The sequence below is a fragment of the Saccostrea cucullata genome, unplaced genomic scaffold, assembly GCF_032062105.1.
Source record: "Saccostrea cucullata isolate Sc308-1 unplaced genomic scaffold, CSIRO_AGI_Scuc_v1 ctg510, whole genome shotgun sequence".
Lineage (NCBI taxonomy): Eukaryota > Metazoa > Mollusca > Bivalvia > Ostreida > Ostreidae > Saccostrea > Saccostrea cuccullata.
This window is the reverse complement of record NW_026928379.1, coordinates 294,124-318,844: the sequence shown is the minus strand read 5'-3', so window position 1 is coordinate 318,844 and position 24,721 is coordinate 294,124. Positions and strand designations below refer to the sequence as shown.

General features: G+C 33.0%; 2 protein-coding genes and 1 non-coding gene across 5 annotated transcripts; 2 read left to right on the top strand and 1 right to left on the bottom strand.

Annotated features, from left to right (window-relative positions):
- Nucleotides 1-9,090: 9,090 nt before the first annotated feature.
- Nucleotides 9,091-12,582, bottom strand: LOC134277411 (peroxisome assembly protein 26-like). Of its 2 annotated transcripts, none has more exons than XM_062759745.1 (6): nt 12,350-12,582; nt 11,526-11,666; nt 10,800-11,019; nt 10,341-10,443; nt 9,395-9,532; nt 9,091-9,209 (listed from the first exon to the last, which is right to left on the bottom strand). In XM_062759745.1, exons 1-6 carry the CDS (start codon nt 12,538-12,540, stop codon nt 9,172-9,174), a joined length of 831 nt encoding a protein of 276 aa, XP_062615729.1. In that variant the 5' UTR covers nt 12,541-12,582; the 3' UTR covers nt 9,091-9,171. The 2 variants fall into 2 exon arrangements, with proteins under 2 accessions (XP_062615729.1, XP_062615728.1); XM_062759744.1 differs by having other exon boundaries at nt 9,091-9,222; nt 12,350-12,580.
- Nucleotides 12,583-12,753: 171 nt separating this feature from the next.
- On the top strand, nt 12,754-12,842 carry Trnay-gua (transfer RNA tyrosine (anticodon GUA)). Its single transcript is given in 2 exon segments — nt 12,754-12,790; nt 12,807-12,842. It is a non-coding gene; the product is annotated as a tRNA-Tyr (tRNA).
- Nucleotides 12,843-14,743: 1,901 nt separating this feature from the next.
- LOC134277401 (universal stress protein in QAH/OAS sulfhydrylase 3'region-like) lies at nt 14,744-24,136 on the top strand. Of its 2 annotated transcripts, none has more exons than XM_062759734.1 (4): nt 14,744-15,020; nt 18,564-18,659; nt 19,132-19,238; nt 23,717-24,136. In XM_062759734.1, the coding sequence occupies exons 1-4, from the start codon at nt 14,936-14,938 to the stop codon at nt 23,915-23,917; spliced, it is 489 nt and encodes a 162-aa protein (XP_062615718.1). In that variant the 5' UTR covers nt 14,744-14,935; the 3' UTR covers nt 23,918-24,136. The 2 variants fall into 2 exon arrangements, with proteins under 2 accessions (XP_062615718.1, XP_062615719.1); XM_062759735.1 differs by having other exon boundaries at nt 14,750-15,020; nt 18,564-18,644.
- Nucleotides 24,137-24,721: the final 585 nt, after the last annotated feature.

Here is a 24,721-nt window from a genome sequence, read left to right as displayed (position 1 = left end):
AGATTAGTATTAAAGGGCTTTTACCATTAAACTGTACTACAAAACTAGTATAACCTTATTGTATATATTTGTTTGTCAATTTTTAGGACAAATGGCCGACCAGTGAAGAGCAAATGAGTTGTCATGATGGAGAGCCAATAAGATACAAACCAACGTTAGCCCAAAAATGATGTTTTCCTAATATTGAAAGAATAAGTGGCCCAACAATGGCTCAATGATATCCGTTCGTTGGTTCAACAATAAGCCAACAAGTTGGTCTGATTAAGGGCCGATGAGCAAAATACCGATGGCCCAACATTAATTGCTTACAATGGCCCAACTGTACAAAAATGACATTTGCCCAACATTGAAAAAATACATTGGCCTAACAATGGCCCAATATTAACTGTTACATTGGCCCAACAATAAGCCAATAAGTTGGTTTGATTAAGGGCCGATGAGCAAATTACCGTTGGCCCAACATTAGTTGCTTACAATGGCCCAATTGTACAAAAATGACGTTTGCCCAATATTGAAATAATACATTGGCCCAAGTGTGGCCCAATATTAACTGTTACATTGGCCCAACAATAAGCCAACAAGTTGGTTTGATTAAGGGCCGATGAGCAAATTACCGATGGCCCAATGTTGAATTCAAACAGTGGCCCAACATAAGGAGCGTTGTTGGCCCAACAAAGGTCCAATAACATCCTGCTATCTGGGAAGCAAATTGAGCACGAAGATAAAAACAAAAACATCTTGCGCAACAACAGCGCTACTAAACTCTATTTATTTTGAGTTTTGGTGTTGATAGATAATTAATTTGGAATGAATTCGGACAATATGTTTTGTTATATAAATCATTGTTTAATTGTCACCCTACTTATTTGAAAAATTTTTTTGCTTAGTATGTTTGAGATTTCTTTGCATTAAAAATAGTCTTTTTAAATTTCGTTATATGTATTGATTAATTTTAAAGAATATACAAAAACAAAATCATGTTCCTGGTTAACTGCTTCAGTGGTATTAAAATGTGTAGGGAGGTCCGTGGAATAGCCTCGCGTGGTTATAAAAACAGACTGCAAAAGACGACACATCGATTTGGTCTAAACAAGTATTTCATTTTAAAGTCAAATATTTATTTCAACTGTACAGGTTTGATACGTGTTTCTGATCTGACAATTTTTTGATGACGTTCATGATTTTTTGGAGAATAATGTCCGCGGCATTTCTTTGATCTCTGCAATAATCGCCTTTACATAAATTTTTAAAACATGTAAATCTCTTTACATGAACTCCTTTCAATCACTCTGCAGTGCTGAATTATTAAACATTATAGAATTGAATAATTTTCCAATGTACATATAAAAAAATTACTGATTTCTCATTTTCACCCATTCTCAATATAAGGGCACAAATGCCTCTCTGATTTTTAAAAAAATGAAGTTCAAGATAACAATTTTTCTATCAATTACCTTTGAAAGAAATATCTGAAGATTTTGTTTCCAGATTTTTTTCATCAAATTTTAATACATGGAATAATGACAAGACGGTAAAGAAGAGGGTGATTTTATTCAGAAATGTAGCTTGAAATGTACGTTACTCTTTCTTCAATGTCCAAAAAGATATGTGAAAAAAATGTAGTCATCAAAATCACAATTGGAATATCTCATCTTAACACCAACACATCCTACCAACTCTGTCAGCAACATATTTTCTCGGCATACGAACGTGCGTTTGATTTTTCCTTTCAAAAAACAAAGGTTACTTTTTAATCCAGATGTATAAAAACATTTTTTAGATTACATGCTTTAAATTCTTCTCTCTGTTTTGTTTAGAGCGATCAGTTTGGAATCTTGTCATTTTCTATAGATATTGGAACTTAACATGTACATGTAGTAAAATTTTATTTTGTAGTTACTGTCTTTTTTAACATATATCCTTGCCGAGTTAGAAAACTACGTAAATGTAACGTACATTTCAAGATATATTTCTGTTTAATAAAAAGCTTAAAGTTCATCGAAAAATTCATCGTTTTGTTTCAGTTTATTCCAAAAAAGATTCTCTATGTAATCACATTGTGTTATATGTCACAATCATACTATAAAGACACGATTGCGTCAGAATATGAGTAGGTAACGTACATTTCAAGCTTGAAATAATATGTAAATTAGTAATAAGAAAATATTGAAAAAAAAACAATTATTGACATAAAAATCATTTCAATGAAGCGTTTTAAGGCAGTAATATAAGAAATCATAATGTAACAAACGTGGTTATTTGTCATCAACTACATGAATGTCACGTCACTTCGGTAACGTTCATTTCACATATTATTGGGGAGTCCCCTCCATCTTAGTTCATTACCATTCTTTTGTGCTGTTTCGCTGAAATTGACACCGGTCGTAGCCTAGTTACTTCTACCCGTGTGCAACGGTACAGACAAAAAAAGAGTCACACGTATTTTGCTATGATCTAACAAATGCTTGTGTTTGGCCATTGAAACTTAAGATAAATCTATTCCGAATATATCCATCGACAGTCTTGTTAACAATTTCATTTTAATAGTATGTTGCAGCATCGTTTGTCAAAACACAAACATACGTAATTTTCAGCAGATCTGGAAAAATATATAACCTAAACTGCAATGATTCAAACAAAACTGAGTATTGTGTGTCTTTCAGTATTTGAAATGTACGTGACCGTCTTGTGTTCTGGATTTATTTGTTTTGTTTTTTTTCCTTTTTTTCTTTTTGTTTCGTTTTGGTTTTTTTTTACCAATTATAAGTCTATGAATACCTTGTTTTAAATTACCAACAACAATTAAATTTATATTGACGAAAAGTCGCATATTAAAAGTAAACAAACTGCAAAAAGGTTGCTAAAGATGAATTTAAGACACATAGAAATAAATTTTCTAGCAAGTGGTAACAGTCCACCACATTTACGAGGATTGGGGTGCATTTAGATGGATTTATGTGGTCATTTGTCAAATGGATTGTGACGATAATTTTGTTTCGCTCGTGTAAACGCAATTAATTGACTAAATAATAAAAAAATGTCAGTTAGAAATGTACAAAATGTACGTTACCATTCGTAACGTACATTTCAAATATAAAAATCAATTCTCTTCCACAAGCGTACGTTAGACACGCAATATATTGATACTATTTGAACTTGCATATCATAAGAAATGCATCATACAGGTTTCGTATTCAGAAATATATACCAGGTATCAAAATTATATTACATGTAATTGACCTTAATATATTTTTTTTCCTCAGCAGAAACGTTTCTTTTCATTAATTTTGGGATTTAGCCGACCTCCAACCTTTGAAACTTTACTTTGTGTACACATTCGAGTGTGTGAAAGTATGAGAATACATGAAAATTCGTGCGAGATTCACTTAATTTGAATTTCATGGTAACGTACATTTCAGTCACGTACATTTCAAATGATCACTTTTCATGTAAAATATAATTTTTAATTGTGTTAAGCAAAACGTATTTGCCAGTTTACAGGATACAAGGGGTTGCTTATTCAGAGTCGTCTCATATTTTCTACTTAATATATATTCTTAATGGAAGAATATAGGTAACGTACATTTCTTTCTTATCTCTACGATTGAAAATGTCTTTCATTCCGTAAACATATTTATAAAAGTTGCTCAAATTGTTCAATTTCATGTTACATTATCTATGTAGGAGTAATTAACCCTTTGAAATTTCAAATTTAGCCCATCAATAAATAAAGGAGAACAAAACTATCAGGTGTATAATCTTTGTGTTTGCTTGTAATGTGGTTAAAATAGAATTAAGCGACAGGGACATTGCACAATAAAAATTATTTATTATCACAAAGAAAATGTATTTATTGTTATGAAAAGAAGTATATATGATACAAGGTTTAACTTATCAGAAAATTTTTACTTGAGAATCAAAGCTATATATTACACAGAGGGGATTCAGCATAATATTTGCCTCGGCGACAGTAACGTACATTTCAAATAGGCTACTATATTTGAATTTTGAACTCCTTAAATTCCCTTTCAGATCGATAATTATATGAATTCTTATTCATTGTTATGTGACTATTTATAATGTTGATTTAAAAATTACATCAGTGGTATTTCTTCTAAATGAAAACGAGGCGACATTATTTGCGCCCTTATATTGAGAATGGGTGTTTAATATTTACTTAATCTAATCCATGTGAACCATAACTATTGTGTAATTATTCCTAGTAGTCTGATAAACAATTTTAATTATAAAATAAGAGACTATTCAGAATAGTCAAAGAAAAATATATTTCACAACCCAAAATTAACGTAATACTTTTCCAAAATCTTAAACTTCCTTAACATTTATCCTCCTCAATGAGCAGAAAGAAAAGATTGTAAAGCTCGAAACAGAAAATTTGAAATATAAGACACAGTCAATGTCCGTAAAGGGACGTCAGGGACGAAAGCCTTAGATGATCCTATACAGTAAAACAACGCACTCGAGACAGGTATAAAATAGAAAGGTAACACAATAAAACTAGTTTTATAAATAATTATGCCATCTTCTCAGTAAAGGATGTTTGTTATTTATAATATACTGGTATATATTTAATAATGTATATTAAAATTTGACCTAACTCCAGGCCCATAAAACTCAGATGAGTTCACTTTTGATTTCTATCTCGCTTTAACAAAAGTATTTTATACTGGAAAATGAGACTGAAATGAAAAGTGAACTCATCTCATTTTAGTTTTAAGGCCCCGGAGCGAGATGTTTAAAAAAGTTTTATTAAGTTTGGAAAGTAAGTAAAAATGAAAAACTACGCGGTGAAAGTTATTTATTTTACTCATAAAAACACAACTCAAGTTGTTATTTTCATATTTTTTGACAAAAGTTTGTTTGTATCATCTGTCCTTATAATTGATCCTAAGACTTTTTTTTACATAAACTTGTGTCTTCACTGAGAGGCATCCATATACAACGTCCTTAGATCTGTTTGTATTACGACGTTTTATAACCTTAGCATATATATGATACTGTAGAAGTATTTTTTCCGCGTGGTATTAATTAACGCTATGTACGCGATCACAAATTTTCCGCGGGAATTTGTCCAAGCGTACTTAATATAAAAAATCCGCGTAATTTTCTACCCGCGGATTAAACAGAAATTGAGATTCCGCGGAATTATGACCCCCTGGAAAAAAGTACATGTACGTCTACAGTATTTTAAAAAGAAACAAATAAATAGGCATCTACAATGATCTGATCATTAAGCAGTTTCAATTGCTTTTTTCGAAAGAAAATTTGTTATAAAAATACAATTTCACTAGAAAAAAAGAACACGTCTGCGCTTGCAAAATTACAATCCGTACAATATCTCTTCAAAACCATTAAATATTAATTTTTTCTTTTGGTTTTAGTCAGATCAGTTCAAAAACAGCAAAAAAGAAGTAACATATTGAAATAAATTAACAAAATGTCCTTTTTTAGTTATCATCACTAAACAAGAGTAAAAGAAGAAACAAGAGACAGTGCATCTGCAACAGTTTGGATCACACATGATGAAGTTATTGTGCTATTTCATACGGAACTGAACCTTGTCTAACAACTTCTCATCAATCGTCCATTTTAAAAAAAATGATTGCATTACAATTCACATTATTATGGATGTGTATTTTCATAAGTTGTACGAGTCACAGGTAACAAGCAGCAGATTTTGAGAAACTACCCTTTTCACGACTGATGAAAGAAAACTGAATTAAACAAAATGAAATAAAAAAAGTTGGAAACCAAAACATTAAAATGTTTGTTGTACGTATTAAGCTTCTGTTACCAATCACAAGTAAAAGCCTTTCAAAAAGATTGCCTGACTGAGCAATCAATATCTATAGAGCTTAAAAGCATGATATACATTTTTCCGCCCATTTTATTTTAAGTGGGGTGAGGGGTGGATTGGGGATTGTATTGTCATACATATAATATTTAACTCTCTTACATTTTAAAGCCTTAATGCAAAACATCATATACTTTTTTTCATTTGATTTCTTTTCGACATAGAAAAAGAATGGAAACTTATTGAAAAGTGAATATTTATAGGTAAAGATATTCATTGGGACTGAAAAAATATGAAAATAAGGGGAATGTACATGCAAGTAGATAACAAAGTTAATATTAAATGATATCGAAGATTCCTCAAATGTTTTAAATTAAAATGAAGAGATAAAGGAAATTATATCAATGTGATTGATTTTTGCTAGGAAGCTGTGGTTGTGTAAAGGATACATAACTGAATTTGAAATGCAAAGGAGATCAGAAGCTGAAGATGATCGCTACTAATGATACCAACTGGGACACAGCTGGAGACTGAATTGTAGCGAACACTTTAATGCATAGTTATTTTACTGATAAAATTATTGTCAATTAATTTTAATTTTGAAGACAAAAGAAGTATCTTTTCTTAAACTTAATAGAACAGACATATGGTAACATTTTTAAAGGGGAAGAACCTTAACCCCCCTCCCCCCCCCCCCCAAAAAAAAAGAAATAGAAAACTATTTCAGATATGAGGGTTGTTCAAGAAATAATGCCCTCGGTGCTCGGAAAGAGGCAAAAGACGCTTTTCAATGATTAAGTCTTAATGATTTGACTTAAATATTCTCTTTTAATTAAAAACCATGTAGGTAACATTTTATCCAATTTCTGATTGTTTTTAGAACTTATTTTTGAGTATGGCCCTTCTTATACCGGAATATGGCAGATCCTATGATTTCCTGGACTTGTTTCTTCTTTCTGACAGGTGTTTTTTTTCAAGTTTGGAAAATGAACCTAGTCAAAAGGTGACAGATCTGACGAATATTGTTGGTATGACAAAACATTAACTTGCTTTTTATACCCAAAACACCTTTACTTTTCAGGGAGTGTGGGTTTGGACGCTGTCATGAAGAAAATTCAATGTTGTGGATTCCTAATTCTGGTTCCTTCCTCTCATAAACCTTTCGATTTTTTTGCAAACACGTTGCCTTCTTGACTCCCCAGAAACTGAACTATCTCCCCTTATAAGAATTTGAACAACAAGACCACGAATATTTAAGAAAATGGCAAATAAAACTGTTCTTGTCCTCTTGCAATTCTTTGCTTTTTTCCGACCTTTGCTGTTTTTGTCAAGTGCATCTTACTGTATATTCGTTTTGAGGGTTTAAACTTTAAAGCAATGGATTCAAGTTACATTATCTGTTCTCATCCGAAGGACCGGTCTCCACGTCCCACAGTGGGATTCGAACCCGCGACGTAAGGATCAACTCTCTACTTTGCGACTGTAGAGCAAACGCTCTAATAACTGCACCACGCAGGCGACCCCAAAAGAGGGAAAAAATCCTCTTGGTGGAATTTTACTCTCCTTTAGGATATTTTTTCTCCTTTAGGATTTGTTTTTTTCTTTTAGGTTAATAAATTCCTCTAGAAAATTAATTCTGCATGAGTAAAGAAAATCCCTGCAGAAATTGTAAAATATACTGCAGGAAGTGGTGAAATCCTGCAGGATTTTGATAATTTCCTCAGGATTTCGAATTTTTCTACAGGAACTTTTTTCCCAGTGATTTTTTTTATAAAGTAATTATCCCACTTGACAGGTGAGATTTGCCTGTAACAAAGGTACATGTAGTTTTGATCTGCCAGTGATGGTCTACCTAACATTTGGTGTACATGGGTTTTATGTCAATGAAATATATGGAGAAAATGATCAGTATTCAAGTTTGGCATGAGCTAATTTGCCACTTTGAAATGGCAGATTTATCCGACACAATTGCTCAACGTTTGAACACATTAGGATTTCTTTGAGGTCTTTCTCAGTCTTAGAGTGATCTCTCTTAATTTTGATCTCTCAGTAATCTTAGATCTTTTAATGAACTAAATTTTTCATAGAGGAATTGCCCAGCAATGTCTGAAAATGAAAGGTCACTACATGTATAGGAAGAATTGTAGCATGAAGGCTTTCATTCCTATGTTGCACTTTTAAAGACAAACTCCATACATTGTCAGTTCTCCGGGACTGCATTTTCCCTACGAATATGTAATTGTTCTGGAGTTGTAGCATAACGTAATACTGAGCTGTTTGGAGCTTGTTTTTAAGCAGGCAAATTTTGAGGGCATCTGCAACTCCCTCTGCCAGAACATATAACATTATAGTGTCACGTTCCTAGTCAAATGTTGAAATAATTAAAACTGTAACTCACTAGACCATTACATGAAGCCTGAATATATTTGTTCTAAATACAGTAAAACTCGGTTAGTACGAACACGGATATTGCGAATTCACGGATATAGCGAAGTCATCTTGGATCCCCTAATATATAAATTTAATTACTTTCTTATACGGTTATAACGAATTACGGATATAGCGAAGTGATTTCATAGGTCCGAGCAACTTCGTTATAACCAAGTTTTACTGTATAGTGCAATTTCATCACATGCTTTGTACTTCAGAAGTTTCACAACTGTTTTGCTCTTGTCATATCATACTGAAAATATTTTAAGGTTTTCACTATGACATTGCTATTTTTGCATTGGTACCAAATTCAGGAAACCATAAAAAAAACACCTCTAAACTAAAATTAGATTCAAAATTATGCAACAAAATGCAGAACAGGTAAAACGAATGGTAAATAGTATATAAATTAGCTATATTAATTTATTTAACTTCTTCCCTCTTTCAATGAATAAGAACAAAGGTCAAGTGTAGAGATTTATTGCACATTTAAGGGGTAATGTGAGCATTCTTACCCAATTAATTTACTGTTATGCCACAGATATTCAGTAACTGTTACATGTTTTTAAACAATAGATCAATCTTGTTCTAACACAATGTGTCTTACTACTAGTTTAAGGTTTTAATTCAGTGATACATGTACATTCAATGAAACTTACCAGGTAATTTTTTTAAAATACATTTGCAGGCATCGATACCTTTTCATATCAATAGGTCAAACTCCACAATTAGAGGAATTTACAAGTTTAGGGGATATCCCATACATGTACAATTCTACATTGTAAAATCACAACTCTTCTGTTTTTCTTTGCACCACCTAAATGCTTTCAGATATTTGTCTGAAATTTAAGTTTTTGATAATTAATTTTTCTAGCAGTACATTTAGCCAAGTTCGGCCAATTAGCTCTCATTTTAGGCTGTTCAGACTAATCGTTGCCACAACAGTAGGACTGCACTCTGAATCCTAGAAAAAGGACCTAAAATAAATTATATTTAGAATATTACATGTATCTGAAATATTATACAGTGATGCCCATATGGCACATCAAGGTAATGGTTATTTTTTTTATTATGTCAAACTCAAAGTCAAGAGGTGTAAAATATTTTTCTCAAAAGTGTTTAGAATTTCCTTATCGTTTTCAGTTATACCTTTGTTAAATCGGAGAGATAAAAATGCCAGAAGAATGACTGCGAGGGAGATAATGGCCGACAGACTGTAGGGCTTCATTCTCTGGAACAACAGCAGGCTCAGTCTCTTTATGTAGGCCCACACTCCCTCTGGCTCACCTGCCAACACAAAAAATTAGTACAGACTGCTTCTTTGATACACATACAGTGAAATCACAAATTTTCTTGGGGGTTATTTTTCGTTGTTTTCAAGAAATGCAGAGACTCTTGAATTCATGACCACCATGAAATATAAAATTTCATATTAAGCATAACTACTCAACTATTCTCTAACCTCGAAATCAAATTCCAACAATCCAATATTTTTTTCTCAAACTCGAAAATCTGACCCCCAAAGTGTGTGATTTTATATATCAAGAATATAACTCACTGTCAATAAAGAATACTTCACATTCTAGTGAATATGTGTAACATACATAAATTTAATGAGATTCAACACCTTCCCTGCCCCATGCAAGTTCTGAAAATGATGTTTCTTGGAATAGTAAATTCTGATAGACGTACAATTTGGGGGTCTAAACGTGATCTAATTTTACTTCTTTAAAAATATTTCTCAATAAGTTTTTGTTATTTTAATGTTTACATGTAAGAGCACTGTCAAGCTGAATGCAACATTCAATCCATATACAATAAAGTTTTTTTTCTTCAAAGTCACATTTCTGCAGAATAGCAATTTGCAAAATACAGTAAACCAACTTTTATTCACAACGACTTTATTTCGCAATTTAGTGGGGGTAAACTAGTTTGCAATGATTAATTTTGCGATCAAGCCTTTTTGGATCAGTTGTAATATATAGACAGAGACTTTAAGGACTGGTTCACAGCGAGAAATATTCGCGATGACAAAGCTCTTGCAAAAATTTCTCACACGCAAATAAAAGTTGGTTTACAGTATAGCATTACTTACCACTTTCATCTTCTCTGACAACATTTCTATCAGGTGATGTTGTACCTTTTGAACCTTCTTCACTGCTACTCTTCAATTCATTTTCAATGGAAATGGCATACTGCTGTTCAAATAAATACTTCACGTTTCAAAATAAAATGACAACAATCTCCTAACATTAAGGTTTATGAATTAGTTTATACTGCTACTAATATTTCCCATTTTATTAGTTTTATACTTTAAATTTTGAATTTTATAAGAGCTTTTTAAAATTCTACATTTTCTTTTTCAATAAATTATTTGACCTCATTATGTGGTTAAAAATATAAATTTTCCCAAAGTTTCCATAGAAAAAGTCCACAAGCAATGCACACTGTATGGAAACATACATTTATGTGTAATTTGAAATTGATTACAAACAATTAAGTGAACATGTGGCTCATGTTAAAAAAAAAACAACAAGAATAAATTAATTGGCACCTGTATCATTTGTTGTTTTTGAGAAGCACTCAATCCATGACAAGTATCCAGGAATGCTGGGACTAGACTGTGAAGTTTCCGTGGAAACATAGCATGCTGCACGTAAATGTCAACAATATGTGGGTACTCAGGATCTGTGAAGTTGTCTTGGTTACGAAGCCAAATGTTGGCCAGAGCCTGGCATTGTGGGTAATCTTGAAGTTTGGCATACAGCAGTAAGCTGTAAACAAAATCATCTCATCAACATGGTAGAATTGTTTAACATCTACACTCCAAAATTCAGATCATGATACTCCTCACATGTAAGGGCCGGAACATTAATTAGAGCAAAAATTTGTTAAATATTCAGAGGTTTTGAGACAGAAATTAAAGAAAGAAAAATAGAATTTTTCAAAATATAAGCAAGAGTGCCAGTATTTTCAGAATATTTGCATTTATTGTGGCCCAGCAAGCTGTGTCAAGAGGGACAACTCCTAGTAGAAAATTAAGTATGTTGTGTAACTGCTTGATAAAGAACATGATATAAAGACCACAAACCCTTTACTAACCTTTCCCTCTTTCACATAAGATAAATTTTCACATAAATCATAAGTTTTTAATGAAAATTCTCCTCTGAGAACTTTCTTCAATTTTTGCAATGATTTCAATTTATTTCACTTCTGAGTCACATTTTTTCAAAATTTCAGAAGAAATTAGATTTCCCTTACACAAGTAGCCATAACCTACCATAGCTGTAGCACTGCTGCAGGGGAATGTTCTATGTCACCGTAAACTTTCTGAACAAATGGCAGCACTTCCTGCCATGTGTTTCTCTCAGCGTGAGCCTGCACAGCCAGAACACAGAGTCGCTCTATGTACTCCTTAGCACTGGTAAAAAAATAAAATATTTAATAAGCACAGTTTTTTTTCTTTTATATATAGCTTCACACATTTATAAATTATGTAACTGCATCGTATTTCTTTGTCAAAAATCCAAATCAATTGTAAGGTTACATAACATTGTAAAAAATTATGACATGGATTTTTAACTTATAAAAATTCATGAGATACATCATAACAATATTCTCTATGGAGAAAGGATGTTTGGATGTAGGTGAAAGTTTGCCCACTACTTTGAAGAGAAGAGAATTAACTACATTTCTCAATAGCAAATTTATATTGTATCATGAAGAAGTAAAAGTAACACGACTATTCAAGCATAAAAATTAAATTAATTTCCTTAATACATGACTACATAATTGTTTAAAGTATTCAGCGTTTACTTTTTTCAGTTTCCAGAAATGTACATGGACAACTCTAAAAATGCTATTGGTTCTATCATGTTGTCTGCAGTGCACCCTAGGCCTAAGTTCTGAAAATTCACCATACATGACCCACTGAATGAGTGTACTCATGATACTTAGTGAAATGTAGTATCCTCGTTGAGAAATGCCAAATTTACACATAACAGTATAAGTTGAATTCAGTGTTGCTGAAGTCTTTACTTGTTTATTCAAAGTTGTATGCAATATGCCACAGTCGTATGCATTACCCGAGTGTTGCCCAGTTACCTGAAATTCTCCAGTTCCGTACACAATTTTACACGACTTAGTCCGTTTTCACAGTTTTCAATGCATGCATCAAAGTTTTTGAATAGTAAAGCATCTGTTGCATTTTCTAAATATTGCTTGAGGGTCGCTTGATCGGGTGAAAATCCTGTCTGATAATTTTCTTGTGGATGACGGACTTCCATGGAGGCCATGTTTTGATCATGTGACTAAGCTTGAAACGACAAGAATGAAGATGTATGCTTATAAGAGACGATTATTTTAAAATCGATAAACCGAATTGCTACATTACTATCCTTAAATATGTAATCATTAATAATAGGTCAAACATGGCAACAAAAAGACTATTATTAAGTTAATGACTTTAATTTATGTTTATATACTATATTTATTCCAGAATTGTATATCCCGTGATAGCTCAGTTGGTAGAGCGGAGGACTGTAGCGGTTAAACTGTCGATATCCTTAGGTCGGTGGTTCAAATCCGCCTCGCGGGATGAAATTTTTTTTCCCACCTAAAAGGGTGATTGATGAGAAGATCCGAATAATCCTTTGCAATTTAAACATTGAAATAAAACATTTATTTGATTATATTATTGAATACTTTGTTAGATGAATAAGACAATCATCATATATACGTAGTTAACGTTTTTATAATTATAATGTACATGTATATTGACGACTTTTTATCAATTAACAATATACTTGCATCCATGCAATATATTCCAAGGGACTGCAGATCCGGCCCGAATCCCACCTTTCTATCCTGAAAAACCACTACAAAGCATAAACCAAAAGCATTTCCTGAAAATTAATTTGAGATTTACTATTTTTCCCTTTATAATATGATTAACTTTGAAGACGAAGTTTGAAGAACTACTGTGGGTAAAAACACATTACTATGAGAATTCAGAGACATTTTTGTGAGCATTTTCGATTAGTGAATGCCTGTATATTGATTTTGAAAGGTCTACAGATTTATCAAACTTGAGAAATAAATTCCTTTATTGATGCTTTACAACTTTAGCTTGGACAGCTGTAAATTTTTTCATGTAGAACACTGAGTTTTTTGATTAATTTAAAAAAAAAACAAAAAAATGGCGCATATGATTTCACTTTTTTTCTATGTTAAAAAGGAGAGATTATGACGTCATAATGGATCTAGCACCAAAAAATTAGCTTATTTACTAGATCTTGACCTTAACAATATAATTTACATTCCGGTAGAATGATCAAGGAATCAACTAACTTTCAAAGATTTATCACAGAGAATAAAAAAAAAGAAATGGAATTATTTTAGAATAATTTAATTTTACTTGTAACACGTCATTTGATTGGATAAAAGATTTTATCCATTTTGTATAACATAACTTGCCTACGTCACAATGAGTTACGTCAAAAAACGTATTACTCCGCTTGACGTTACTTTTAAAATTTAAGCAATTTGAAGCCTTATTCTGGGTGAAAATTGTCTCATTGTCTGCACTGAAATTAAATTATAAGGAATGAAACTTATTTCATTATATTTAAATAAAAAAATGGCGCACTACTTTTATGTTAAAAAGGAGAGACGCTTGGCGAAATTTACATTCCGGTAGAATAATCAAGGAATCAACTAACTTTCAAAGATTTATCACAGAGAATTAGAAATAGAAATGGAATTATTTTAAAATATAAACGAGAGAGAGAGAGAGAGAGAGAGAGAGAGAGAGAGAGAGAGAGAGAGATGCTCTTAACCCAGCACCCCTTCTACAAATTTTCCTCACTTATAATAAGAACTATTTAGAAACATCTTCATCTGTGTAGGACAAATGGTAATTATATTTACATGCCACAATCACCCAGTTACAGAATTCGAAGTTATCGACATTAACAGTTATAAATATTTATTCTTAGAATCAAGTGGCAATTAGAGAAAACCATAGCATGCAGGAAATTCATTCAGAATTCGGTTCCTTCATGGCCACCGCCAGGGGGTAAAACATTATCTATCTTGAAGAGCAATGTTCAGCGAACTCTTAAAAAGTATTTTTTAATATAATGTTTTTTCAAAAACTTAGAATCAAGTTGATTTATTTTTAGAAATTAAGATAACTAAGAGAAGAGATAGCATGCAAATCCCATAGATTAAAAAAGAATCTTTCATATATGAACATTTTTTTTCTGAAAAAAGGATGTTTAGACAACTTAATAAGAGCCCAAGAAATAAAATCTTTCACTGAAGTGTTTATTCGGATATAATTCGTCAATGTCTATTTACACTAACGATGCATCACGATAGTTTGCAATAATATACACGTATATGAAAGAACAATTCTTTATCGCAGACACATAATCGATACTATAGGGCGGTGATGGGGGGTTTAGGGAGGGACTAGGATGTGTATTCTGTTATCGATCTGTAAGATCTCCCAGAATATGGCAAAGCCAACCCGTCTACCAGCCTCACTAGTTACTACATAGTACAGGACCAAGGCACTTGGCTTCAGACATCACTCAGAGGAAATATACGAAAGCTTGGACAATATATATCTACGTGATTAATGTATCTCTTTATATGAAAGTGTGATTTATTTTTTGATAAAAAGAAATGGCTGAAGTTTCAGATTCTAGGTTACCTAAGAATGTTGTTATAGCATTTGATGGCAGCGATCACGCGAAACACGCACTGAAATGTGAGTACTTTTTTTGTTGATATTTAAAGAGAAATAAGTTATTCTGCTGTTACATGAATGTCGATGATGGTTTTATGATCTGCATTGTAACATCTGCAGTATAAGTGCAAATAGAAAGGCTATACATTGTGTAAATGATTAGCAAACATGCAACTATATATATAAAATGTCGGAAAGAGTTTGAGGAGGGGGTACCAATTAACAATGTTCCTTGCCTCTCTTTTATTTACTGAATGTCTGAGTATTCTAGATTAAAGCTTAAAGAGAAAAAAATGCATAGGACAGGAGATATATCATTAACTGTTACTCGATCAAAGATATAATTTATCTCTGTTCGCCCCTTTCTCTTTCTCCCCTCTCTCAGAGTTACATTGTAATGTGCAATAATCATATACTAGTATTCTGTGAAGAATCTAAGCAATCATCAGGGCGATAAACAGCTACGCGACAGAAACATCAATAGGCCATTATGAAATTCCCTACAGTGCAACAATGCTTGTTCTTGAATTAATCCTAATGCATTTCACAAAAAACCATAACACGAGAAATTGTAGCTAATATTTCATGTATTGGAGGACAACAAACCCAGAATTCGCTGTACTTGTACTTGTCTTTGGGACGATCTCGTGATATAGAGATTTGACATTCTGACGTTTGGAAACCTACATTACTTATCTATTTTTTGAAAAAGAAATTCCGAAAGTTCTTTCCATGGAACTGTTTGTTATTGTATTTTTGCTTGTCTGAATCGAACGAATTGCTTTAAATCGTCTAAAGAAATAGAATATACTGGGAAAGATTTATGCATTGTCGACCTGTATGCACTTAATTTCATTCCATGTGAAACAAAACAGTTGAGAGAACGAAGAACAGAGAAAATCAATAAATATGGCAATTCCTAATGATTCTACGTATCTTTTTTTTCTCTGTCTACTGTGTGTACACCTTGAGCAATTTATAAAGGGTGGCTCGAGTTCATTACTGAATGTATACATATTCTCCTATAAATATAAACGCAGTAAGTACAGCAATAATGCGTCAAGATTGACGCCAGATGAAGATTATATCCAAACATATGATATCTTCCGATCCTCTAAGATGGTGGTACATATATTATACCAGAATCCATGTCGAGACACCACAATTCAAAATTATAATGTTTCGATCGTGTATAGTATATATATTTACATAATAATTATAGAAAAAAATGTATTCACATCTTTATCCAATTGGACATAATGATTTCAGACTTATTTCTTCCTACAGTTTCATTTGACTGATACATTAAAATATGTGTCGGGCGAAAACGAGATTTTTAGGAAGCTTAATATAGAGAGGAAATATGATTACTGGTACATTATCGATAACATGCATTGAATACACTGTATCATAAAGAAACGAAACGAAAAAAAAAACTGATTCTTATACTCAAAATCTTATTTCTGATAATATTCCTGTCTAAAGAAAATTCTCTGCTTGACGCAATTTGATGAATTCTCAATTCATATAAGATTAACGTCGGCGTATTGATACGGAGTTGGTCTAAGACGGATTGAAAACAGTTCCCATGACATTTACATAACCTGGGCTTAGACTGTTTGGTTCTATGAATAATGGATACGATTTAAGAATAAGCGTATTCCCATTTAATTTTAAGGATGAATTGAATAAATCTAGAGCAATCGTAATTTGAAATTAAGACCATAACGATAGCTCGAACTGCTGTTGGCCGAACCATACATCTTTCAAACGTTTATTTCGAAAGATAAATCGATATGAATTACTTTTATACAGTTTAACGTTCAATTGTCGAAAAAATCTCGATAATGCTTCGAATATCAAATTTATAAGGCGACTGAAATTCATTATTGAATTGTTAGTTACCCCTCCCTCTCTCTCCCCACTCACTGTCTCTCCCAGTGGCCCACTGTCTCTCCCACTCCCCAATCTCTGTCTTTCCCCATTTCTCTCTCTCTCTCTCTCTCTCTCTCTCTCTCTCTCTCTCTCTCTCTCTCTCTCTCTCTCTCTCTCTCTCTCTCTCTCTCTCAAATAAACCAGAAACTGCGAAGAACCGCTGCTTTCTATCTAGAACCTGCCCATAACCCTCGTACTGCAGACCATTAAAATAGACAATTTCTTCTTATCACAAAGTTGATCTGCTTATCTGGATAATAGATGCTGACTTTAAAGAGAAAACATCCACGGGACTTAATGTTATTTTTATGGTGCGCTAAAGCAGATAGCGAGAATATGAAAATACAACTCATATTGTGCTACATGCAGCTGAGGCTATAACCTTCAACAAAAATCTAAATTTTCGAAAGAGTTGATTAAGTAAGGAGATATACAACAGCGTATTTCATTACGCTAATTTAAAAATGAAAATATAATTTTCACTCTCATCTCTTATCCAAAACCCATTCCTTCCGCAAAATTAAAAAGAAAAATAGTGATGTATTCTACCAACAGAGATTGCATAAGATTTGGTTCACAGAAAACGTACATGTATCAAATGCATGTCTGTTTTTCTTTGCTTTTCCTTCACTAAAATTCCGCACGTCAGCGTCAATATCTGTAAATTCAATATCATAATACGCTGTAAATACACAAGAAAGCAGTTTGTTCTGTCAGCCTTGCCGAAGATGAAGAAGATGAACAGGAGATGATTCAATCTTACTAAGACGATAACAAAAAATAGGCCTCTTATGCTTAATGTTTCTATTGACAATCTGATTTTTTTTTCTAAATCCCCAGGATATACGAATGAACCTGGGTGAATGAACATTTAACTTTCACATCTGTTGCGTGTGTATAAATTTGTGAGTGTTAAACTTCTTAAATCTGAGAGTTTATTAAGCGAAAAGGTGAATGATCGAAGGACATAAATTACGAACTTATAAAATACTTAAGATATAAATATATGTATATATTTTGAGCAATCAGTTGCGAAAGGGAGATGAAGTTCGATTCATGAAAAGGACCAGAGCCAATTCCAACGAACTTTTTATAATCTCAGACAGACCGACAGACGGACGAACAGGACAAAACAATATATGCACCCGAATCGTCGATTACGGGAGCAAAAAACCTCATCTTATACTTTTTTTTGTTGTGTCTAGGGGTTATGGAAATCTAGAGATAATTCGTAAGATACTAGTAAACCCTCTTTTCAAAAACACTGTTGCTTTAAAACTTTCCCACCTCGAACATTGTTTTGTACATTATGTGTGATTCTCATTAATTTATATACGATTACCAATTAAGACACAGTTATTACTTATACTCCTCGCACTTATTGTTAGACCAAACTACTTGCCAAATCGCTCAATTACTGATTATTCTGCAAGAACATCTAATGTCTTTAGGGGAGACTCACACCTGCAGGTGAAAACTGAACAATGTCTAAGCAATTTTTTTTGAAGGCATTTAAACAATAATGTTTTGTTTAACGCCATAGGGGCAAATACCAAAAATTGTACAAAACAACCCAGTAGTTGAAGGTTTCTAGAAATTTTGATTTTACAAAAGAATTTTATTTTATAGTTTATGCCGAAAAGTTGCACATGCCCGGTGATCACGTGTTCCTTGTGTACAGTGTCGAGGTCAGTGACGTCATACAGCAAGGTAAAGTTCAATCAGGTATAAAACACAACCACAGGTACGTTATACGTATGTCACGTGTCACGTGTTGTTGTTGTGACGTATGAATATCACGTGTCTCGTCTTGTGGTAGTGTTCGATTGTCAACTTTATTTTCTTTTCAAGAATGTCAATTTTCGTGGATTTGTTGTTAGTGTGAATTTGTAGCCTTGTGAACATGTATCTGACAATGATATAAGGAAATATAAAAAAAGAGAATGGGGCTTTTCTGTAAAATCTACAAAGCATTTAGTTGCATTTTAGTAAAGTCAGGATGTCTTGTTCATATATAGTTTTCATGCTCATAATATTTATAAAAATATACTTTATTTTTTCTGTTTTCATGCTCATAATATACAATATGAAAATATACGTGTACGATTTGATCATAATACGTTTACAGACCGATTTTTATGCATAACAATTTAAGCAATATATAGAGTGTCTAAATATCACATCTTTGTTTATTAAGCGCCATTTAACATGGACCCTGAAGTGTTCAAAGACCTCGTACAGAAAGAAGTCAAACGAATACAGGGGGAGTTAGTAGAGTTCGCCAAATATCTCCGATTAATGAAGGTGAGAAGAATTATTGAGAGATAGCATATACAAATGAATATACCCCCCCCCCCAAAAAAAAAGAAGAAGATGGAATACCGGGATACCAAATATATACACTAGATAGCCTGCGTCCGTGGCGCAGTGGTTAGAGCGTTTGCTCTTGAACCGCGGAATAAAGAGATGAATAGTCTTCCGTCGTAGGTCGATCGGCGATCCTCGGCTGACTCCGCTAGGCTCCATTCAAACCTCGGGAGTAATTTATTCGGGAATACCATATACATTTCTCCGCAGGAAACTGCATTATAACTCATTTCATATATTTCACTCTGCATAAAGTTTTTCAAAAAGGGTTTTTACCCTTTCTAATTCTTCATTGTATATTGCTTTTAATTACAACCATGTTAGTTGTCTTTGATAGCTACATGTAGAACATAGTGTTAGGCGTGTTACAAAGTAACTCAGATTTCAAATGTTTAACAATTGAATGAAGTTCAAAAAAAGATCAAATGACTAAATACGCAAGATGGTAGAACATTATTGACGTCCGAGGTTAGTGTGCAAGGTACGAGCCATCCGAAGAACTCTGAGTGGTCGTAGGTTCGAATCGCACTGCAGGACGTGGATCGAGGCCGTATAAATATAGGTCACATGTCACAGTATAGGCGCTAACACGAAAAAGATCCCTCACATCTAGCCCAAGGGCGTGTAATCCATTCGGCAAACCTCGTCCCCTCCACCAAACATTAGATGAGGGACAAATCGGACGAGGTGTGCCAAGCGGGCCGTAAGCGCCCTCTGCAGGTCTATTATTTGCAGCCCTCCACCGGCAAGTGGTGGCGTCTGGATATGAGTGAAAAATGCTCGAAGGTACGTCAAACAATCATAAAAACGAGAGCATGAAAGTAAATAAAGTTAATTAAGTAAACACGAATTTGTACGCCTGAGACAATGATAGGATGATTTCTAATCAGTAAATATAATATAAAGGTTTGATAAAGGACCAAACCATGCCCTTATTGATTACAAAGCTTTGGATGATGTGGACCAGAAGACACATTCTAGCTTATTTATTTCACCTATTCACCCCCATTATAGCTGTTTGCTGACTTGATTACAGTTATATAGCTATTTTATCAGTGAGAGTGGCTCTCTTTCTTGTTGAGTGATTTAAGAACCCGATATCAAATTTTATCATGTCTGTGATACTGAAAGAGATAAATTTAAATAAAATGTTTGCCTAATACTTACATTTATGTAATCTTGAATGGGAAATTAATTCATTCCAGAATTTATAAAACCCTTTAACTTCTGTGTCCCTTACATCGAAATCGTATACATTGATGTGCGAAGTGAATTAGAATACTAGTATCCGACAACTTCTTTGTTAATGCGTTTTAATTTCAATATTTTGAATGTCAGTGATATTTCAAGAGATTTTAAATATAATGTTTTATAACGTAATTACTTACATTTATTATATCTATAAGTGAAAATTTTAGCCAGAATTTATAATTTAACTTCTGTTTGTCCTTAAAAATTGGTATTCTATTTTTAGCGAGATGTAATTTTAGCGATTTTAAAAAAGTTCATTAAAGTAGCTTTTACAAATAAAGCGAAATTGATTTTTAGCGATAATCAATTTTTTCCGATCTGATTTTATAACGCTAATTTCTGTTAAAATTAAATCCTCGCTAAAAAGGCATGCACATACCATATTTGATTATATATTAACACCAGGGTATACCTTTCGCATTTGTTACTCGTGTTTTATTGTTAAGGGTACTAATATCGGCGCGAATGGTGAGTCATATTCGTGCTGGTTTTCTTACATTACCACTGTTTACATTTTATTGCATTTACATGTTTTTAAGTGATAACTTTGTTTGTATACTGTACCGAGCTGTGCAACTTTTGTAAGTTTCTTTGGTATCTTTCTCTCCTGACATAGTAGAAGTACATAGTTATTTTTTGGCGTTACTAAATGCTACATGTAGCATGCGTCCGCCGACAAAGGTGACTCACTGATTACATTAAACAGTGTCGAAGTGAGTGTCTTATATAAAGGCCCTCAGATTTAGCGAGTAAATAAACGAATATGGCGGACAAATTCCTTTTACGAATCGTGTACAGCTTTAATGAAGTACAATATAGTGAAACTTTCACAAAACCCCTGTATATGACAAGCACTGATGTATGCTGTATATATTTCAAAGGCATTTTGTACCATTTTACATCATTTATTGTCAAATAGTTCATAGGGATTGACCCATCATCCCCACTCTATCCCAGTGATTTATAAAGTCCCTCCTATTTTTTGTATACCCGTCTAGTATTAACAAAAATAAGACAAAGTATATAAAAAAAATGAATGAACATCTTGAATTTAATGAGGTGCACTTGATACAATTTTAAAGAGATGAACAGGCCAGGCTTACGTTATTGTCCCCAGAGTCCAAACTATGTATATACCTTTTGCAATACTTTTAAATGTATACCATAGTTATTTGTGATGAAAACATTATTTATATAGAAAGTATTATAAAACGTTTTCGTTTTATTGTACAAATTCTATGTGTATTGTTGCCGTAACACAGCGTTTCTTTGAAAGATCAGTTCAGTATTAGTCATGTGACATTAAATGGAATCGTAATGGCAGGAGACAATGTTTCTTTTGTTGGCGAAGCATCGATCAAACTTTCTTATCGTTAAAGAAAACGACTTAATGATGAAATCCTACACTGAAATCTAGCAAGCAATTTAAGCAAACGTCACAGTAATATAGATCACTTTTGTTGAAAATGGTACACTGTATCACAATTTTGTCTGTTAAATCTGTCCTCTGCAATGTAATTGCAACTATTATGCTAAGGTCTGTTTAATGTTAATCCATTTAAAAAAAACACTTAATTTCCGTTTTGCTGTTTTTTGCTACCAGCATTATTAATTCTTTATAACTTTTTAAGTCACCTGTATGGAAGTCCAAGTGAGATTTTCTGATCACCTTTTGTCCGTGTCCGTCCATCTTTGAACTTTTCTCATTATTTCTCTTCTTCTCAAGAACGAATGGGCTAATTTTAACGATAGTTGGTACAAAGTTGGTATAAAGGAAGTTAAGTTGTGAAAACCTAAGGACAAATCCTCCTTCCAAGACGAGGGGAGACAATTAATAAAAGAGAAAAACAGGTTAATGTCATTACAAAATCTTCTCAAGAACCACTGGGCCAGAAAAGGTGAAACTTAAGTGCAAATTAAACATCCTCAGGTAGTGTAGATCCCAAATTGTTCCAATGATGCCCTCCTGGGATTAAGTACGTTCACAATGTAGGGCATAAACCTTTAATTCAAATGAAATATGTAGGAAAAGTTTATAAAGATTTTTTTCTCAAGAACCACTTTGCCAGAAAATGTGAAATTTGCATTTTTGAATGTGGGATCTTCCTGAAATAGTATACATTCTGAATTGCTCAACTAATTTATTCTTGGGTAAGGCGGGAGACAACAAGGAATCAAAATATTACATTGAAATTTATTTAGAGAAAAATCTTCTTAAGAACAATAAAGTCTTGATTGTTGGTTTATATATTAACGCATCCTGAAGTAGTGTAGTATTTATTTTATTAATTCAAAGCATGACCCCGGTGGGCCACAATGGGCCATAAAAGTTTTGGAATGGAATGTATAGTAAAAATCTTTAAAAATCTTTTCAAGAACAGCAAAAAACATGATTGATCATTTTCATATGAAGGCATTCTCGAGTAGATCAAAAGCTCATATAATAATCCCTGGTGTTCAGGGTGTTTAACAATGGGCATTCAAAGTTTAAGGAATGCATTGTCTACTGTAGATCACTAAATTTTCGCGACACCTTATTTTCGCGAGATCGCCGTTGACTCTTTATTAGCGAGACATATTTTTCACGAATTGTTGTTTGTTTTTCTGTATATAATCGTAAGGAATATTTTTATACACGAGAGTGAAATTTTCGCGAGCTCATTGTCTTGCGTAATTACGCGAAGATAAACGTGATTTACAGTATTTGGGAAAAACCCTGAACAAATTTCTTCTCAAGAAACCCTTATTGGTAATAATAAACAATGGATCAGTAAGGTTTACCTATAGGGATACAACCGTTATAAGAAAAAAATCTTTTCTTTACATGGACACTTTTATGGAAGCATCCTCAGGTATTGTAAAATCAAATTTGTTCAAATCATTAACCCCGAGGGTAGGGTGGGATCACACGAGGGATAAAAATTTTACAGGAGAATAGCAGATAAACGTAAAGGTAAAAATCTTGAAAAATGTACATAAGCCATGATTAGTCATTTTCATATTATGGAAGGATCATCTGGAAGAGTTGATTCAAGTTTGTTCAAATCATGACCACCTCTCCCTTTTTCACATTTCAACTTCAATTAAGACTGATTTTTGCTTTTTCTTAGCCAAAGTGCTCAGGTGAGCAATGTGGCTCATGGGCCTCTTGTTTGTGATTGTAGTTGGAAGGAACAGTTAAAAGCACACACGCAGAAAAACCAGGAGAAGGAATTCTTAATATTGCAAAAGAAGTTAATGCGTCATTGATCATCACCGGAAGTAGAGGACAGAGCAAGTTGCGCAGAACGTTCCTGGGCAGCGTTAGTGACTACGTCATGCACCATTCCCCAGTTCCGGTCCTTGTATGCAGAAGAGAGAACTAACATTGGTTGATATTTTCGCGCGTAAAAGCTGTTTCGCATAAGGAATGTGTTCACAAGAATTTGTCCGCAAAAGTCTTAAATATGGGTATTCTGAACTGCCTCTTTTTGTTATTTGTTCGTTTATGTCTCTTATTTTTTAACGCCTTTTTATACAAATATTTATGTTGACTTCGCATATTCTACATATTTAATATTCTGAATAAAATTGATAAGATACAACTTTATGAATAGTTATTCATAACATTTTAAATATACTTGTCGTCATGATTATCTTGAATTGATCTAGCACCTTCTGTTAAAAAGAGGGGAAAAAATCATACAAAATACGGGCTTTTGATAATCATATATTAAATTCTAAAATCTACGTGTAACTACAGAGAAGCTTTTGTTCCATTTTATACTGCAATGTTTTATGCTTTCTATATTTCAGAAAATTCTAATCGAAGTCAACTTGAGACAGATTGGAATCATTAGTAATTAATATTGAGATTGAGTATCTGTGTATCGTCAGTATTTTACGTAGATTTGACAGATCCCCATGGCACCACCTCTTTCGAATTTTGTTATAAATACAACTTTAAAAACTTCGGAGTTAGTTAACAAAGACAGTATCTCGTTATAGCGAACAAGTGATGAATCCTTAGATAAACGAAAAAGTTTTATTCTGTATTTTATCGTATTGCAAATTTTTCTCGAACAACTCGAAATTATTTTGATAATTATCAGAGTTATTTACGAACAGCAGTAATTTGTAACAGTGTCACCCCCTTTTATCGCCGAAAAATAGCTCTTCAAAGAAAATAC

What these genes read in the sequence shown, in the direction of transcription:
- LOC134277401 (XM_062759734.1), top strand. Translation starts at nt 14,936, where the DNA reads ATGGCTGAAGTTTCAGATTCTAGGTTACCTAAGAATGTTGTTATAGCA. An exon ending in GCAAGGTAAAGTTCAATCAG is followed by an intron (nt 18,660 to 19,131) that starts GTATAAAACACA and finishes TTGTTTATTAAG; the next exon opens with CGCCATTTAACATGGACCCT. An exon ending in AATATCTCCGATTAATGAAG is followed by an intron (nt 19,239 to 23,716) that starts GTGAGAAGAATT and finishes TTGTGATTGTAG; the next exon opens with TTGGAAGGAACAGTTAAAAG.
- LOC134277411 (XM_062759744.1), bottom strand. Translation starts at nt 12,540, where the DNA reads ATGGCCTCCATGGAAGTCCGTCATCCACAAGAAAATTATCAGACAGGA. An exon ending in ACGGAACTGGAGAATTTCAG is followed by an intron (nt 11,667 to 12,349) that starts GTAACTGGGCAA and finishes TTTTTTTACCAG; the next exon opens with TGCTAAGGAGTACATAGAGC. An exon ending in AAAAACAACAAATGATACAG is followed by an intron (nt 10,444 to 10,799) that starts GTGCCAATTAAT and finishes TTATTTGAACAG; the next exon opens with CAGTATGCCATTTCCATTGA.